At 44.3% G+C, this 17,346-nt stretch overlaps 1 protein-coding gene across 4 annotated transcripts in view; it reads left to right on the forward strand.

The window, feature by feature from the left end:
- LOC147428512 (acid phosphatase 1-like) overlaps positions 1-17,346 on the forward strand; it is a 52,960-nt gene that overhangs the window by 13,466 nt on the left and 22,148 nt on the right. For all 4 annotated transcript variants that reach the window (XM_086497619.1, XM_086497617.1, XM_086497620.1 and 1 more), the window contains exon 3: positions 3,995-4,463. In XM_086497619.1, coding sequence (XP_086353745.1) covers positions 3,995-4,463 — 469 coding nt within the window. The remainder of the gene's footprint in view (positions 1-3,994; positions 4,464-17,346) is intronic.

Raw genomic sequence — 17,346 nt, forward strand, 5'->3', positions numbered from 1 at the left:
GATGGCAATGTGATTGGCAATAGGAATACGCCAATCACCTGCATCTGCAAGTACAAGATACTCCTTTCCTTTATGAGCAAAAGATAAGGTTTTCTGAACATGGTCAGGAATGGGATGCATCTTGTAGTGCCAAGGCATTCCCAAGATAACATCGCATCCTTCAAGTGAAGCTAGTAAGAAAGACTCTCGATCCTTGTAGTCGTCGACCTTTAGATTCAACTTCCCTATGATTGGAGTAGAGTTTGAGTTCTGCCCTTTGAAAGCAGATTGCGCTTGAATAGAGACTCCAAAACGATTGGGCTGCAAGTTCAGGTCGTCAGCTAGCTTGGTAGAGATGAAGTTGTCTGTACTACCAGGGTCAAACAAAATAAGAGCCCGTTGGTTGTTGATACTACCCCATGCGTTGAGAAGAGCTCTTTCTTTTCCATCCTTGGTTGTATTTCCCTGTATATCTGGGACTACATTGGAAGAGGGTGGTTGCGGAGGTTTGGTAGGACAGTCACCCTTCATATGACCAACTTGTCCGCACTTGAAGCATCTTCCTTCACTAATGTATATTGGCAACTCAGCAGGAGAGAGATATCTCCCTTTCTTGGGCTGATTTGGCTTTGCTTCTGCTTCGGAGGCGGTTCTTTTCTTCTTTTGAGAAGAAGTAGAAGAGGTAGGCTGCTCATGGAGAGCCTTCTGCTTAGCATGGTAAGTGCTTTGCTCCATCTTCCTGGGAGTACCCTTGTCATGTATTCCATCAGCTATGCGGGCTGATTCCATAAGTATCTGCAAGTTACCTCGAGGGTAAAGCTTCATAGCCTTTTGCAAGGCTTCATGCAAACCTGCTTCAAACTTGTGCATCTTCTCCGAATCGTCAATCTTCTTGAATGGAGTGACTTTCAAGAGAACGTCCCAAAACCTATCCACATAGCGTGGAACAGTTTCGTTCTCTGACTGTGAAAGTCGATCCCATTCTTTCTTTACCTCTTCCTCATAGTCTGGAGGAAGGAACTGTGCGTAGAACTCCTTCTTGAAAGCGGTCCAATCTTGGGGTTTGCGATCTTCCAGGATAAGGGTTAACCACCAATTGCTGGTGGTGCCTTTCAGGTACAAACTGACATGGCGAAGCTTGGATCTTTCCTTGAAATTCCCTTCTGCAAATGCAACTTCAAATTGGCGGATGAAAGCCAAAGCTTTGTCATTATCACGCCGTCCATTGTAGGTGTCGAATTTCACATCTTTATCTCCCGACTTGAATGTTTTCTGCCTATGGTGTTTCTTCTTATGGTGCTCCTTCTTTCTATGCTTAGACTCCTTGTGAACAGGAGTCCTTTCCCTTGAATGCACTTCTTGCTGCGACTGATCGTCGAGAAACATGTCTTCCGGAGCAACTATGTCATCCAGATCCTTCATGAAAGAGAACTGAGGGGAATCAGGGGGATCCTGCTCTTGAACTTTTGGATTAAACCGCACATGACGTTCTGGAGATTTCTTCTGCCTCTCGTGCATGCGGGAAGTTCCAATCAAAGGATCTTTTCTTGGTTGTGGCGCCTTTGGGTTCTGCGGGATTTCTCCCGACCCCATCGGCATTTTCTCCTTCCCTTTTTCAAGAGTATGGAGAATCTTTTGGACTTCTGGATGGGAGAGAGCTTTCTCCAACTCTTCCACCTGCTGTTGAAGGAGAGAGAACTCTATCTCGCGTCCTCCCATTTCTTCAGTCTGCCAAGAGTCATCAATCCCTTCAGGAAGAGAGAGAGGGAACCTGGCTCTGATACCACTGTCACAAAAATACGGAAGCGTAAACTGACGTTTAATTGCACTTCAAATACTCAAGAGAATTAGAGGGAGAGAGAAAACTTGACACTCCATTGGGGACCAGAAGATGGGTTGGTCCCCCCCCATAAAGAGAATATCTTTATTACTAAGGGAGAATCTTTACAAGCACAGGAACGGGGCATACGCCCGTCCTCTATTCTTTCTTCTGTTCTGTTCTGACTATTGACTGAGAAAGTGTTTCCACTTTCTTTCTGCTTAGGGGATTTCCCCTCTTCTGCGAGACTGGGTGGAAGCTCTCGAAAAGAGAGTCTATCTTCCAAAGCAGCTCATCGGAAGCTCTCACAGAGGAGAGTCCATCTTCCGTTATGTGTTGCCTTCATGCTCATTCATTCATGCATCGAACACAAAAGAGAAACAAGCAAAATGCACACGCACATGCTTGCTGTAATTTTCTGCACATAACCTGAAATTCTTACTTGTGCACACCCCTACGCCGAAACAGAGGTCTTCTTCACGATGGAATCGCGCCAAACTTGATGTAGACTTATGATAAGGAGAGAGAAGAGAATTTCTATGGCTGATCTGTTGAAAACAGCCCTAATCGAGGTGATTAGGGGTTGAAAACAGAGAATTATAGCAGCCGCACTCTGCTAAGAGAGCGTCTACAGCAGCTTCTCGCGATGAAACTTCACCAGAAGGTGTCTATGACTGTGAGATCCCTTGTTCTTGACAATGGGAGCACAAGGCTACCACATATGTCGCAAGGGGCTGCTCTCAAGCTTCAATGGAGGGCTCCACCGCGTAGAGCACGCTCACATTAGGGGGGGTAGGTGCACTGCCAGCCCTGAAAATGGGGGAGGGGGGGCTCCTAGGACCTAAATAGCTATCAGGGAGAGGGGGCGCTAGGAAGAGAGAGGGTGAGAGTGAGAGTGAGAGAGAGTTAGTTTGCATTGGTAAGTGTGCCACTTGGCACACTTACTTTAAAAACTTAAAAACCATTCAACTTTTGACTTTAAAGACTTCTAGCTCATTAATTAAAAAAATGTGCAACTAACTAACAACTGCTACCAATGATTCTTTTATGAGAACACCAAAGGTCTGCCGGCGCAATGCCGCACGGGCACTGCACCGCTTTTACCTGTTCACACTTGTCCGGCCGCCTGCTCGGGCAAGGACCGTTAAATTTAATTTAACGAAACTTACCCTAAGGATTTATTAGCTTTATTAGCCTTAGGGTCACTGTTCTAAGGACCCCATCTCATTCATGTGCTTGTACTCACGCGCGTATTTTTCTGAGCCTAAAATCTGAGGCTACTGCTTACCCCTTTCTGAAGACCCGATTTCCCAATCACTAGGGCTTCAGGGTAATTTCTGCTAAGGTCCCTCTGAGGTGTTGTGGCCCGCATTTAGGCTCACCTGAGGCCTTAGAACTGCTAGGTCTATTCTGGTGTGCACACAACTAATTAGATAATTCTTTTCTCGTGAATAAATTAATTATTTACAAAGTCTGACTTAGTTACATAGAGGAGCAATGTATCTGCCACTGTACAGCATACTACAAGATCCGCGGGCGTTTTCATTTCTTACTTAGAGAGGGCTTTGGCCCCTTATCCCGCATCATGGACAACTGTGATCAGAGGTCCTAAGTCTCTTCTTGCTAGAGATCCGTAGACTCAATGAGACTACCCGGAGGAGTAGAGGACCTACACATAGAGGATCCATACAAAGGCAGATCACTACTTTTTACAGAGGGACTACTCGGGATGGCCGACTACAGTTTAACCTGTCACACCCTCTTTAAGGCATCCTTCTTGATCGAGCCATCCAGCTTGGTTTTTCATGACGCGTGAGGATGCGAGGATCTTTACATCATAGACAAGGTCTACATCAGAGGGAACGGGGCTTCATATGTGACATTGAGCACGCCCTCCAAGAGAGCTGATTATGTCCCATTCCCTTCTTTCTCCCTTCTTTCCCGCCATGTACTTGGACATCCATTAGGCGAACATAAGTTGAAGCACATGAAATTTCTTAGGATAGCAGTTATATTCTAGATGGTTTGAGGATCTCAGAAAGTTTTCTAAAATGGTGATCCATGCATTCAATTTAATATTAAGCAAATGTGAGATATATCTTTGTTTTATATGTCAGACAATTGGTAGGTATTCTCCTATGTTAGCTGTCAAATAGTAATTCTGTGTTTTTAAGAACTGGCTCTTGGGGCTTGCAGGTTATGAAAGCCAATATGGAAGCTTGTTTGGAAGTAGGTTCAGTTTAACAGATGGATCTGGGATCTTCATATCGTCACTTGCCTTGACTATCATTATTTCAGCAATTGCTGTTGTAGGCATTGTCCTTGTTGCAGCGATAATCACGCTTGCAGTGATGCTATCGTCTTGTGGGCAAAACTCGACTGTGAATGTACAGTTTAAAAGGTCTGCTGATTTCTGCTCCAGCTTTCGCTTGAACATTGAACTAAACAACATGCAAGGAAGGGCACTTCCTGGAACATGTGATGCAGAGATCTTTGAGTATGTTCATGGGGGGCAATACATAAAGGATGTGGAAATGGCAGTGAACTCTGCCCGACATTACCTAAAGAGCTTGGTGCTGGAAGACAATCAGAGTTTTGGAGTTATTCTGGACATCGATGAGACAGCTCTCTCAAATGTTTTTCTATACCAGAATGGTGGTTATAGGTATATTTCTGTTCTTGTCTTTCTGTGTTAGGTTCACTTACCAAACTTTTACTCTGGTATGCCTGAGCATTTTGAACGAGTGTGTGAGGGTTACTGCTGCTGTTGGCAGTTTAAATGCCGACCATGTGTCCATATTTGGCTGGATTATTTGACTCTCTTGTTATGTTTACACAAACAGGTTCAAGTGTCAAAGGAATGCCTTTCTGATGATTGTTTTTGGTTTCCTTACCTTTGTGTTTGTAGTGCCTGCATATTGTTGTAGGGTTTGCGTTTGTTGACTGTATTCTTGTACATGGGACGGGGTTTTACTGCATGCCTTTTGTGTGTGCGCGTGTGTCTGTGTGAGGGGGGTGGGTTTTGTATGGCTTCTTGTTTGCCAATTTCCACATGACGATTGATGGTCTGCATGTGTTAGTTGTGTATGGATGTCTGCACGTGTTAGTTGTGCTTTTGGTGGTACTGCAAAGGAGCAATTTTGCATATGATGGCATTTTTTGTTCTGAAGCATCGTATTGGCTGGTATGGAGTTTGGTAGCCTTCGTGTTAACCCCCTTTTTTCGTACTGGTTATGTTTTTGCATACAAGCTGTGACCTGCGAAGTTTGAGATTTTGGTGTTTTTTTGTCCCCATGTACAATCATCTTCGGAGGAATGTGCCTCCTTTGATGCGCTCTCGCCTCTGTATCAGGGTCTTCTTGGTGTCATGGTATTCAGATATCAACATGGCTGGCTTTGAGGGCAGGTGTCGGGTACCTAGATTTCTGATAAAGATAGCTTTTCGAGGGTGAACTGTTGAATTCAGTGTGCCTCAGATGCTGCGGAATTCCTTTTGGCTGGATTATGCAGCTACAGTCACCTGCCCCATGTAATAAGGTGGGTGCCATTCCCTCAATGGAGTTTCCAGACAGTATTTTTTTCGAGTAGGAAGTAGTGGTGTGCCGTCGAAAGATTGTAGTCATTGATTGACTGAAAGCCTCTGATGCCAAAGTCTCCCCTTTCAGAGGTCCCGTCCACGGTGAGTTTTCGGCTGACAGGTGTCGGACAGTGCAGTTATTGAGATTCCATAGAAAGGATATCACCTTTCATCATTAGGCCTTGCATCTCCTTTAGGTATCCCATTATTTATGTGGCTTTCGAGTCTCTTCAGGAGGGGGAGAGTTGGCTTGTGCAAGAGCCAGAGGCTCCCTTTTCAGAGGTTCCTTCGGTGGTGAGTTTTTAGTTGAGAGTTGTCAGATAGTGTACTACTCCGTAGATCACCTTTAATCATCAGGCCCCATATCTCATTCATATTTCCTGTTATTCATCTGGCTTTCGAGTTTTTTTTTTTGCCCATGGGGATTTTTTAGACAAAGAGCCGAGAGATGGACTCCTACACAAGGAATTGTCTTCTTACAACTATTGACTTAAGGGAGTCCTACATTCTTCAGATTAGAAGCTACCCCTGATGCATTTCATGTTTCAGTTGAGACGAGAATAATCTTGGGATGGAGATCCACCCCTTGCCATCTTTGGATAGACCTTGAAACCGGCCTGTAGGGAGGTAGACTATGGCTTTCACCCAAAACTTTACTTGAGACTTTATAAAAACCTGTAACGGGAATTGACACTTCAAACATACACGGCTCGGAAGCTAGAGCGCTCCAAGCAAATGCCGACACGCAGTAGGGCCTCAAAGACTGGCGCCCCTTTCGGTATTTCTTTATTGTATTCAAAGAGGGAATAAAACCTACGGTTTCCTACGAGCTGTCCCGCATAGTCTGGGCTGAAAACGACCTGTTCTGGCCCGATTTCGGCAGCACAACTATACTAGGACGCTTCACAGATAGTCTCCCCACGCAATAAGTGGCTTTCCCGGTGCGTAGAGACACTTTAGAAAACCGGGCGAGAATCTGTAGCACGTTAAATTCTCTGTTTTCTGCCCTGATAATGTGCCAGATCACTCGCACACTGGTCCCCTCGCGTTCCTGGACCTCCTGGGGTATTAGGGACCGTTTAGGGCCGAAACCCTAAACGTGCAAAAATACACAGCAGGCTGTATTTCCCTGTTTTGGGCTCCGCTTCTCGAGCCGGTCGCATCCGTAGCAAGTCCTCAAGCTCCCGCACCTGTAGGGCTACTTGCCCTTTGAATCGGACGAGATTTCTTGCGTGAAATCTCTCTGAATTCACCTGTACCTGCGGGGGATTAGCAACTAGTTAATCAAGTACCTTTGCAAGAGGCTCTTGACTCAGCAATCGCGCATGAACCCACACAACTGTACATACAGATGAAAAGCCCTCGAGCGATGTCACGTATTTGTATTCGAAAGAGAAGAGAGGTGCACGAGAGCAGAATCATTGCGCTACATAGTGCAAGGGAGAAGGCAAGCTTTCCATTAAAGCTTCATTACCTGCACCAACTACTCACACACACACTGTAAGAGTGAGGAAGAACTCAGCCTCCTCTCAATTTGGGCGCCCCCTCTAGAGCTGATGCTTTTGGAGCCACCATGTGTCCACTTAGCCTCTTTTGAGTTAATTTTCTAGTACCCACTAACTTATAAGTGTAACGAGGGGGCCTAAATGACTTTGAATTGAGCCTAGATACCCTTTTACTACTCGGATTCCAATGCGGGTCGGCCCGACCAACTCGTGGCAACAAGGCCTTCCGTCTGCGGGTGAAACTCTCGGCCATCGGCCATTTCACACTGGCCACATAATGTCCGGCCATTTGCAACTTCAAAAAGAGGGTCCCAAAAATTAAATAAAAATCATCAGAAAGAAATCAACAACTAAGGTTAGCAGTTGTCAGGTCTTTGTGACAGTAATTAGCAGTTGCCACGTCCTCGTGACACACCCCTCTCTTGAAATCGCAAACGTCCTCGATTGCATGCCATATATACATGCCATTGATGATCTTGTGTTGTTAGCATGCTTTTATCATCGCATGTATCCGCAGGAAAGGTCATGAAACATAGATACAAATGACTTAATGAGATCTTCATACTTTTGTCATTTCATCTACGATAGAGGTGAGCATAATACCTTTAGCATTTGTAGAACAGTGGCCACTTCTATTGCACTGAATCCATATGTACATTAAACATTTGATGTGCTAGCTCCATCATTACCCATCCTTTGCACATGTTGGGTTGGGACATACGCAGGCTGTAACCTAAAGGCCTCAAGGTAAAGTTGCAATACATTTGGTGACTTTGGTAGTTCATGCTCTTCCATCCACTTTGCATCCATAGGTGGATAGTTCTTGAACTTCACCAAATAGCGTCTTGCAACTTGTCCCTTAACTTTTCTTTCTTTATGTGCCACCAAGATCTCATCAAGTAAGTTCATCGACTTCTGGCTGATCTTCTTGTGGCATATCTTCTGGCACATCACCCTCAAAGGGTCTTAGAAGACTCACGTGAAACGCATTATGAATCTTCTGAGTGTCAGGCAATTTCGTCCTATTAGCAACATCGCTGATCTTATCAAGCACTTGAAAAGGCCCATAGTAACGCATTCCGAGCTTTGGAAACAACCGTTCTTTGCCCTTCATCTTCTTTAACCTTGCCTTTTCAAACCTCAATAGAACCCAATCACCAGGTGAAAACATTAATTCATGATGGTGACGATCATCAGCCCTTTTCAGCTTTGCTTGAGTCTTCTCCAAGGCAACTCTGATTTTCTTATAGACTTCAACCATTTCTCAACATATCGATCTGCCTCAAAAATTTTGTCCTTTGTATGCGAAATGGGAGGAACCTTTTTGCCACCTTCAACAATTTCAAAAGGTGCCTGCCTGTGGACAATAGGAATGAAATGGGCCCGCTTGCTGAACCTGCAAATGATGGTCCATATACCATCATTCCCTGTCGGCGTTCTTGGAAGATCAAAGATAAAGTCCATAGCAATGCTTTCCCATGGCTTATCCGGAATCAGCAGTGGTTGTAATAACCCTGTCTAGTAGACTGTGCAAGGCTGTTTTGAAACCCTAGGGCTCTGATACCAGTTGAAAGCGTGAAGCAGAAGGTACCGGTAGGTGCGCGTCGCGATGTAGTGTAGGATTGGCACAAGAAGTAGGAGGCACAGAGCAACAGAGAGCTAGCGCTAGAGATCGAGGCAGAGAGAGAGAGAGAGAGAGAGAGAGAGAGAGAGAGAGAGAGAGAGAGAGAGAGAGAGAGAGAGAGAGAGAGAGCTCACGTTTTTGGGGAAAACTCAATAAGTGAGTTTTGTCTTTTCCCACTTTTATTATAAGTGACTTCAAAAAAATGTGTCCATTGAACCTGGACAAAGTATCAAAATATACAAAAAGGGGTTATTTAGGCCTTTAACCCAACAACCTTCCACTTAAAGGCATAAATGACGCCTTTAAGTTAACCAACTCTCACTAGCTGTATGCAATGCTCATGTTGAGCCTTAGCAAGACTCTTGGTAAGAACATCTGCAGGGTTATCCTGTGTATGCATTTTAGTCAAGGTGACTAAACCATCCTCCAATACCTAATGTATCAAGTGGTACCGCACATCTATGTGTTTGGTACGCGCATGAAACATGGCATTTTTGACTAAATAGATAGCACTCTGGCTATCACAACCCAACACGGGTATATAAGCAGGCATGCCAAGTTCTTTTGCAAGTCTGCCTAACCAAATGGCTCCTTTGAAGCCCTCTGTGGCTGAAATATAATCAGTCTCAGTAGTACTCAATGCCACAATTTTTTGCAACCTAGAACACCAAGAGACTGCACCACCAACAATGGCAAATACATATCCACTGGTAGATTTCCTGGTATCCATGTCACCTGTCATGTCTGCATCACAATATCCCTGCAACTTTAAGTCACTTTTTCCATAACAAATACACTTTGATTGTGTACCTTTGAAATATCTCAAAATGCATTTGACAGCTTCCCAATGCGCTTTGCTAGGATTCGACATGAATCGACTAACAACTCCCACTGCATGAGCAATGTCGGGACGAGTGGCAACCATAGCATACATAAGAGAACCACAAGTTGATGCATATGGGATTCCCTTCATTGCTTTCAATGCCACCTCATCCTTTGGGCAATTTGCTTTGCTAAGCTTAGTGTATGGAGGTAAAGGTACTCCAAGAGGTTTAGCATCAGCCATATTAAACTTGTCAAGCACTTTTGCAATGTACTTTTCTTGAGATAAAAATAGGAATTTCAGCTTTCTATCTTTTTTAGCACGCATGTCCAAAATGTGCTCTGCATCACCAAATCCTTCATAGCAAAAGCTGAATTTAGCTTACGTTTCAAACTAGTCTTATGTTTCCCGGCAAGCAGTATGTCATCAACATAGAGAACAAGAATGATGGGACTACCATCTTCATCCCTTTTCGTATACAAACAATGATCTGCATGGCTGCGTTTAAAGCCTTGAGACAACATAAAAGTGTCAAACTTCTTATACCAGTGCCGTGATGATTGTCTTAAACTATACAGAGCCCTTTTCAGTTTGCATACAAGTTTCTCGCATGTAGGAACTACAAAACCTTCAAGTTGTTTCATATATATGTCCTCTTCAATGTCACCATGCAAAAACGTTGTCTTTACATCCATTTGATTCAATTCCAAATCAAGCACCGCAACGAGAGCAAAAAGGACACGTAAAGTTGTAAGCTTTACAACAACAGGAGGAAAGATTTCTTGAAAATCAATTCCTTCTTTCTGTGCATATTCTTTTGCAACCAATCTTGCCTTGTACTTGGGTTTTTCATCCACAATCCTAATCTTGTATATCCATTTGTTAGGAAGAGCCTTTCTCCCTTTAGGCAATGGCACAAGATCCCAAGTATCATTTGCATACAAGGATTTCATTTCCTCTTGCATTGCAAGCACCCACTTACTGCTTGACTCACATGACTTAGCCTCTTTGTAAGTAAGAGGTTCACCCTCATCCATCAACATTACATGATACAAAGAGGGATTAAATCTCTGCGGTTGCCTTCTCAAACGAGTTGACCTACGGTCCTGCGTACCCATTGATCTACATTCTCAGGCAACGGTGCTACATCATAAGGCAACTCATTTTCAACTCTATCATGTTGCTGAAAATCATTTTCAACCAATTCAGGTGGCTATCCATCCTCATTAGGAGCATCAAAATCATGTCTTACCACTTCTGGCTCAAGGTTTATCAGTTGATTATCAATTTCAGTTTGCGGTAATGCATCATGAGGCTCTTTTTCAATATCAATGGGTGGCACGGAAGGCTGAAATCTGATTGTTTTCTTGTCAGTATCAGATTTTGTAGCATTCTTAAGCAATTTTGCCTCATTGAACACTATTATTGCTTGCAGCACATGTAGCAAAACACTCCAAAGATGGAGTCACATAGAATGAAGCACCAAAATCCACTATCCATGACTGGGATAGGCTATCATTAGCACTGAGCAATGCATCAATGACATCTTTCTTCGAGATAAGCATGTCTTCTACATTAGCTATCACCAAATCTGAGGGACATGAAGCCGCAACCAAGAGTTCCTCAACGTCTGACAACTCCTCAATGACCACACTAGAGGATACATTTGCATTCTCAGCATCCCTGGAGGAATCACCTGCTGATTTTTCTCCTTTCTTCTCATCTTTCTTCTTCTTTTCTTGCGTTTCCTTCTTCCTTTTCTGCTCTTTCTTGAAATACCTGCAATCGGGTTTCTTGTGACCCTTTCTGCCACATTGATAACGAGTGACATCCTTATCTTCTGTCTTGCTCTTACTTCTATTTTGAGTCCTATTGCCCGGATCACGCTTTTGATTTCTACCTCTTGCATTGTAAGCAGAACTGCCACCTTCCCTACTAGACTTGCGTCTAATCTCTTCATAGACTCTCACACCGTCATAAGTGAGGGTGGGACTGTTGCTCAAGGAGACAACCAAAGTTTCCCAAGTATCTGGCAATGTCATAAGCAAGAAAATAGCTTTCAGCTTATCTTTGAATTGCTGAAGCCCACTGTCCTGCAACTGATTCAACACACCTGTAAAAGCACTCAAATGCTCAGAAGCTGACTTCGAGTCATCAAGCTGCATATTCACCAACTTTCGCATCAAATGCACCTGGTTCACAGGCGTGGTGTTTTTATAATTGGGCTTTAGCTTTTGCCATATTGCATAAGTAGAGTCCAAACGCTTGATGTCCGTCAAAATGTTATCATTGATAGCCATTTTGATGTAGGCCATAGCCTTCTTATTTAACCTGGCCCACTCTTCGTCAGACAAACCAGGTGGCTTATTCTGTTCCAATGCATCTTCACAATCCTTTAAGAAAAGAATACCTTGCATGCGTTCTTGCCAAAGATTGAAGCCTTGACCATCGAACCGTTTGATTTCCATCAAACTTTTAGTGTCAGATGCGGAAGAGGAAGAAGCCATCTTAATTCAACCACATGTTTGTATACAAGGGAGATGCAATAGGCTTAAAATTTCAGCAAATAGTAGCAAGCACAAGACTTTGCATACAAAGAGCCACAGTCTCTTTACATGAAATAGTCTAAATCTGAAATTTCAGCTGAAATGTGCAATTTTAAGCACCTGTACTCAGATTTCACTCATTTGTCGCGACGAACATCAATACATGTGATCCCATAACTTTGGGACACCTGCGTATTGCTGTTTTGACCTGTAATAACGTGTAAATCATCTGTTTTGGGCTGATTGGCAATTTTGGTGACCTTTTTGACCCCGGAAGCAAGGAGCTTCGCGATGAAAGCGAAATTGAACGCGGGAGTGCAAATGTAACTCGTTGTCAAGCAGATTGCGCACGGCTGTTTTGAAACCCTAGGGCTCTGATACTAGTTGAAAGTGTGAACTTTGAAGCAGAAGGTACTGGTAGGTGCGCGTCGCGATGTAGTGCAGGATTGGGGTAAGAAGCAGGAGGCACAGAGCAGCAGAGAGCTAGCGCTAGAGATCGAAGCAGGGAGAGAGTGAGAGCTCACGTTTTTGGGGAAAACTCAATAAGTGAGTTTTGGGTTTTTCCACTTTTATTCTAAGTGACTTTAAAAAAATGTGTATAGACAAAGTATAAAAATGTACAAAAAGGGGTTATTTAGGCCTTTAATCCAACACCTTTTGCTGTCAAACTTGACCTTTTGGCAAATCACGCATGCTCGCACAAAGGCATCCGTATCTCTCCTCAAAGTAGGCAAATAAAAGAATGTCTCTACCCCTTTCACTGTCGCATCAATTCCACGATGCCCTGCATATAGTGGGACATGACTTTCTATCATGACCTTATGTCGCAATGACCTAGTGACACAGAGTCTGCCATGCATCATCATAAAATCGTCTCTGAGGAGGTAGTGCTCATGACATTGCTCATCTTGCAACTGTTCAGAGATCCTTGCAAAATCTTCATCAATAGCATACTGTTCCTTTATGTCATCAAGCTCATGATGATAAGGAATTGACACAGCTAAAATTTGTGGCTTTCTTGATAACGCATCAACCACAACATTCTTCTTGCCTTCCACATGCATAATCTGGAAGTGGAACATAGAAAGAATGTTTGCCCATCACATATGCTTTTTGGATAGCTTTGACTGTGTCAAGAAGTATCGCAAGGTCTGATGATCTGTCTGGACAATTAAAATAACACCTATGCTAATGGATGATTTTTTGACCTTCTCTTGCGCTCACTGTTCCACCCCAGTGGAAAATTTGGAAGAGCACCTAGCTCAGCTCTCTGCAGTCTTCTTGAAGTTTTGGGAGATGCGTCTTAAGCTCAACCCTAACAAATGCCACTTTTTGGTACTGAAATACGCTTTTAGGTTATGTGGTGTCTGTTAAAGGTTTATCTCCTGATCTTGATAATGTAGTGGTTGTTATGAAATTGCCTCTTTCCCTTAATCCAAAGGGTGTTCAAAGCCTTGTAGGCCATACATGTTATCATCGTAGGTTCATTCACATGTATGCCGACGATGCTCAACCCCTGACCCACCTGACCAGTGTTGTTGTACCCTTTCAATGGTCCACGGTTGAAGCCAAAGCTTTTGCTTACCTCAAAAAGCGCGTGACTGAGGCGCCTATTTTAGTTGCCTCAGATTGGTCTCTCACTTTTCATGTCGATACTGATGCTAGTGAGACTGATGTGGGTGCTGCTATGACTCAGCCTAGCAAGGAATTCAACCTCGATCACTCGATTCACTATGCAAGTCGCCTGCTCACCAAAGCCGAGCGAAACTATAACACCACAAAAATGGAAGGTTTGGCTATTATTTATGCGCTACAAAAATTCCATCTTGAATATGCCACAAGTTGCACGTTGAGTTTGGTGGTAGCTACTTGTATTCCAAGAGTTTGATTTCGAAGCAATCCTTCGTCCAGGTAAGCGTCATGTCAATGCAGACCACCTCTCTCATATACACGCAAGAGAAGAAGCTACAGATGTTGATGATGGCTTTCTAGATAGTAATGTCTTTAAAGTGGACACGACCCCAGAATGGTATGGCGATATATTGTATTTACTGTCCATTGGCCTATATATAGAGAATGGCTCTCCATTGCAGAAAAGAAGACTATTGTTGAAGTCTCGACCATTTGCTTTGATTGGAGGTCAGCTCTACAAGTTTGGAACAAATGGTGTGTTCCACAGATGTGTCTCTCCTCATGAAGTGGAGCATATTTTGGAAGATGCCCACAGTGGTTCCACAAGTTGGCATTACCCGCGTCACATCACAACACAAAAATTTACTGAGTGGTTTATGGTGGCCCCATGTGTTTAGGGATGCAATTACTCATGTGAAGGTTTGTGATGTCTGTCAACGTTGTGCACCTAAACCCAGTAGGCAATCCCACTGTCCTTCATAGGTATCAATGGCATGGTTGCCCTTTGAGAGATGGGGTTTGGATTTTGTTGGTCCAATTTCTCTCCTAGCTCAACCAGGCAATGGCAAATATCTTGTTGCTACTGAGTATGCTGCTACTGAGTATGCCACCAAGTGGGTGTAAGTATTTGCCACTACGAATTGCACAGGTAACACTAGCAAAGTTCTTGTATGAGAATATATTTTGCAGGTATGGGTGGCCCCTTGAGATCACTAGTGATCGAGGTAGTCACTTTGTCAACGAGTTGATCACCAAAAGCAAAGAAGCTAGTCCCCTGTTGGCAAGGTCCATTTCAAGTGGAGAAAAATTTACCTCAAGGTGCTCTTCAGTAGAAGACTCCGGATGGTCAATCCTTGCCTTTGGTGAATGGTTCAAGAGTAAAGGCTTATTGGACCTAGCCATGAGAGGCCAATGTGGGGCAGTCCACTCCTGCCTAGCCACTGTCTCTTCTTTGTCAGTGCCTTTCAAATCAATACCTTCGACACCTTTGTCACCCTGTAGCCTCAGCATTTGTCGCCGTTGTCAGGTGCAATGGAAGTGTTTAAGGATTTAGCTCAGATCTAGTACTCCGCACAAAAACAAGGGACACTTTACTTCACTTGAAAGAATTGAACTGAAAGAAAGAGAGAGACACTTTACTTCACTTGAAAGAATTGAACTGAACTGAAAGAAAGAGAGAGACACGAGAGAGAGAGATAAGAGACGACACCGAATGTCGGGTTCCAAACCCTCAAGGGCCCCCTTGCTCTGTTGCCTGAGCAAGTACTTTCTTTATTCTTGCACAACGTTGATACAATGACTAAATGCTGATGCTAATGGGTACTGATGCTACTGATGGGTACTGAGGTTGGGTACTACTCGGTACTGAGGTACTGCGGGGTTCTGGGTTCCACGACGACGATGACGACAATGACGAGGTACTGATGGGGTCTATGTCGATGACGATGAAGGTGATGACGAGTTACTGATGGGTTGTATGTCGACGACGACGGGGTTCTGATGGGTCTTGTGGATCTTGTAACGAGGACGTGGAAACTGCTAACCTTAGTTGTTGGTGTCTTTCCGATGCGGTTAATTTTTGAGACCCTCTTTTTGAAGTTGCAAATGGCCGGACATTGTATGGCCGCTGTGAAACGGTAGTTTCACCTGCAGACGGGAAGTTGGTCGGCACTGGCTTCGAGTAGTAAAAGGGTGTCTAGGCTCAGTTCAAAGTCATTTAGGTCCCCTTGCCGCACTTAATAAGTTGGTGGATACTAGGAAACTAACTCAAATGAGGCACAATGCCAAGGTGGGGTCACCCAAAGAAAACCACCTGAGAACTGGGCTACATTGCATTTTTAGATGTGGCCCCAGTGGTGAAAGATGGTCACATGACCAATGAGAGTCCAATGGAAGCATCTCCTAAAATTTAGGGAACTACTATTTTGGGCCACGAAATCTGTTCGCGTCATTAGCTTCAGAATGACAAAGGGAGCATTTTATTACTCTGCCGCCAAGTCAACTGATGCACCAATTGAAGGATTTTAGTGGGAAGCCCAATGTGGGGAAATTGCATGCATGAGTGTCAAGTGGCATTTTTTGGCCAATTTACCAAAAATGTGAGGAGGGGGCGAATAGAAATCGGCAAGGGGGTGCATTTTTCATCTCCCGACAGGTTAAGAGCTATTGTGTGCAAGCTTTCCCTCTCATGTACAGTGTAGTGCAAGAAGTGATGTCCTGCACACTCCACTGCTTTTTCTCTCTCCTCTGTGCAGTTATGTGATGCCCCACAAGAGGGCTCTTCATTTGACCTATGTACAGTTGTGTGGTCTTATGCTTCTGTTCCGAGGCAAGAGCCTCTTTGGGCAGGAACATGAGTAGCTAATTGCTACTCCAAAATCAGGCACCGGTGAGGGTACATGTGCATTTTCAGCGTTGGTTATGCGCTGTTTCTGGACTGTTTTGCAGCCGTATGGATGCGAGAAGCATTGGGAACAGTGCCCCACTGTTAGTGGACAGTTCTGGGACTGTTTAGGGTTGAAAACAAGGTAAAAACCAGTAAATACAGCGAGCTGTAATTGCTGTTTTTGGGCTGAAAACAGAGGGTTTATGTCTTTGGAATCGAGTTCCAGCAGGGGGGTTTGTTTAGAGCGTGTTTTGGGGCCGTTACGTTGCCAAAATTTCGCCAGAACAGGTGTGGTCTAGTTGGATATAGGTGAAGATCCCCATGAAACTTTACCCTCTAAAGGATTAAAGAAATACCGAAAGGGGCGCCGGTTTTTGGGGCCTACAGGTTGTCGGCGTCTGCTCGGAGCATTCTAGCTTTTGAGCCGTGTGTGCTTTGAAGTGTTAATTCCCGTTACAGGTTTTTATTTGCAAAGTTTCTCTGTGTATTAAAGTAAAGTTTCGGGTGAAAGCCTACGTCTACCGCCCTAGGGGCTGATTTCAGATCCTTATGCTGAGCTAAGCATGGGCCGAGCCAAGGCACAAGGGGTACTGGGTACTGAGGTTTTGTGTTGACAATGACGAACGGCGACGATGTTGACGGCGATGGCGACGACGCTAAGGCTGAATGCCGGAATTAGCTAGCGATGTCGATGGCTAAGGTCTGCAACCATGACGAGGCTAGGCTGAGGTTCTGCTGGCGCTTCAAGCTGAAAACGCTGGCTGTCTTGGGCTGAAACGCTGATCATGCTGGCTGAAAACGCTGGTCTTTTGGGTGAAAAACGCTGGTCAGGGGTTGGTCATGCTGAGAAAACGCTGGGCTTTTGCCGTTCCTGCGGCACGGCTTGGTGCTACTGCCAATTCCCTAGTTCTCCGCCTTCTCTAAGCGCCCAAAGGCTGCCCTTTATAGTTGAAATGACCTGGGTCGAGCAGTATGGGTGAAAGTCCACGATTTGGGAATGTGAAGTGTCACTTATTAATAATGCAACAAGAGGCAGTTCACAAGGGGTAAATTGCCTAAGTGCTGAAATGCTGTCCTGTGCAAGAGAGGGTATGCAACTATGACCGGCCTGGGCATGCACGTCCTGCTAGAGACTCACAAAGGTGCGAGGCTTAAGTCCTAAGCTAATGACTCATG

The sequence above is a fragment of the Adiantum capillus-veneris genome, chromosome 23 (genome assembly GCF_014529385.1).
Source record: "Adiantum capillus-veneris isolate H3 chromosome 23, ASM1452938v2, whole genome shotgun sequence".
NCBI lineage: Eukaryota > Viridiplantae > Streptophyta > Polypodiopsida > Polypodiales > Pteridaceae > Adiantum > Adiantum capillus-veneris.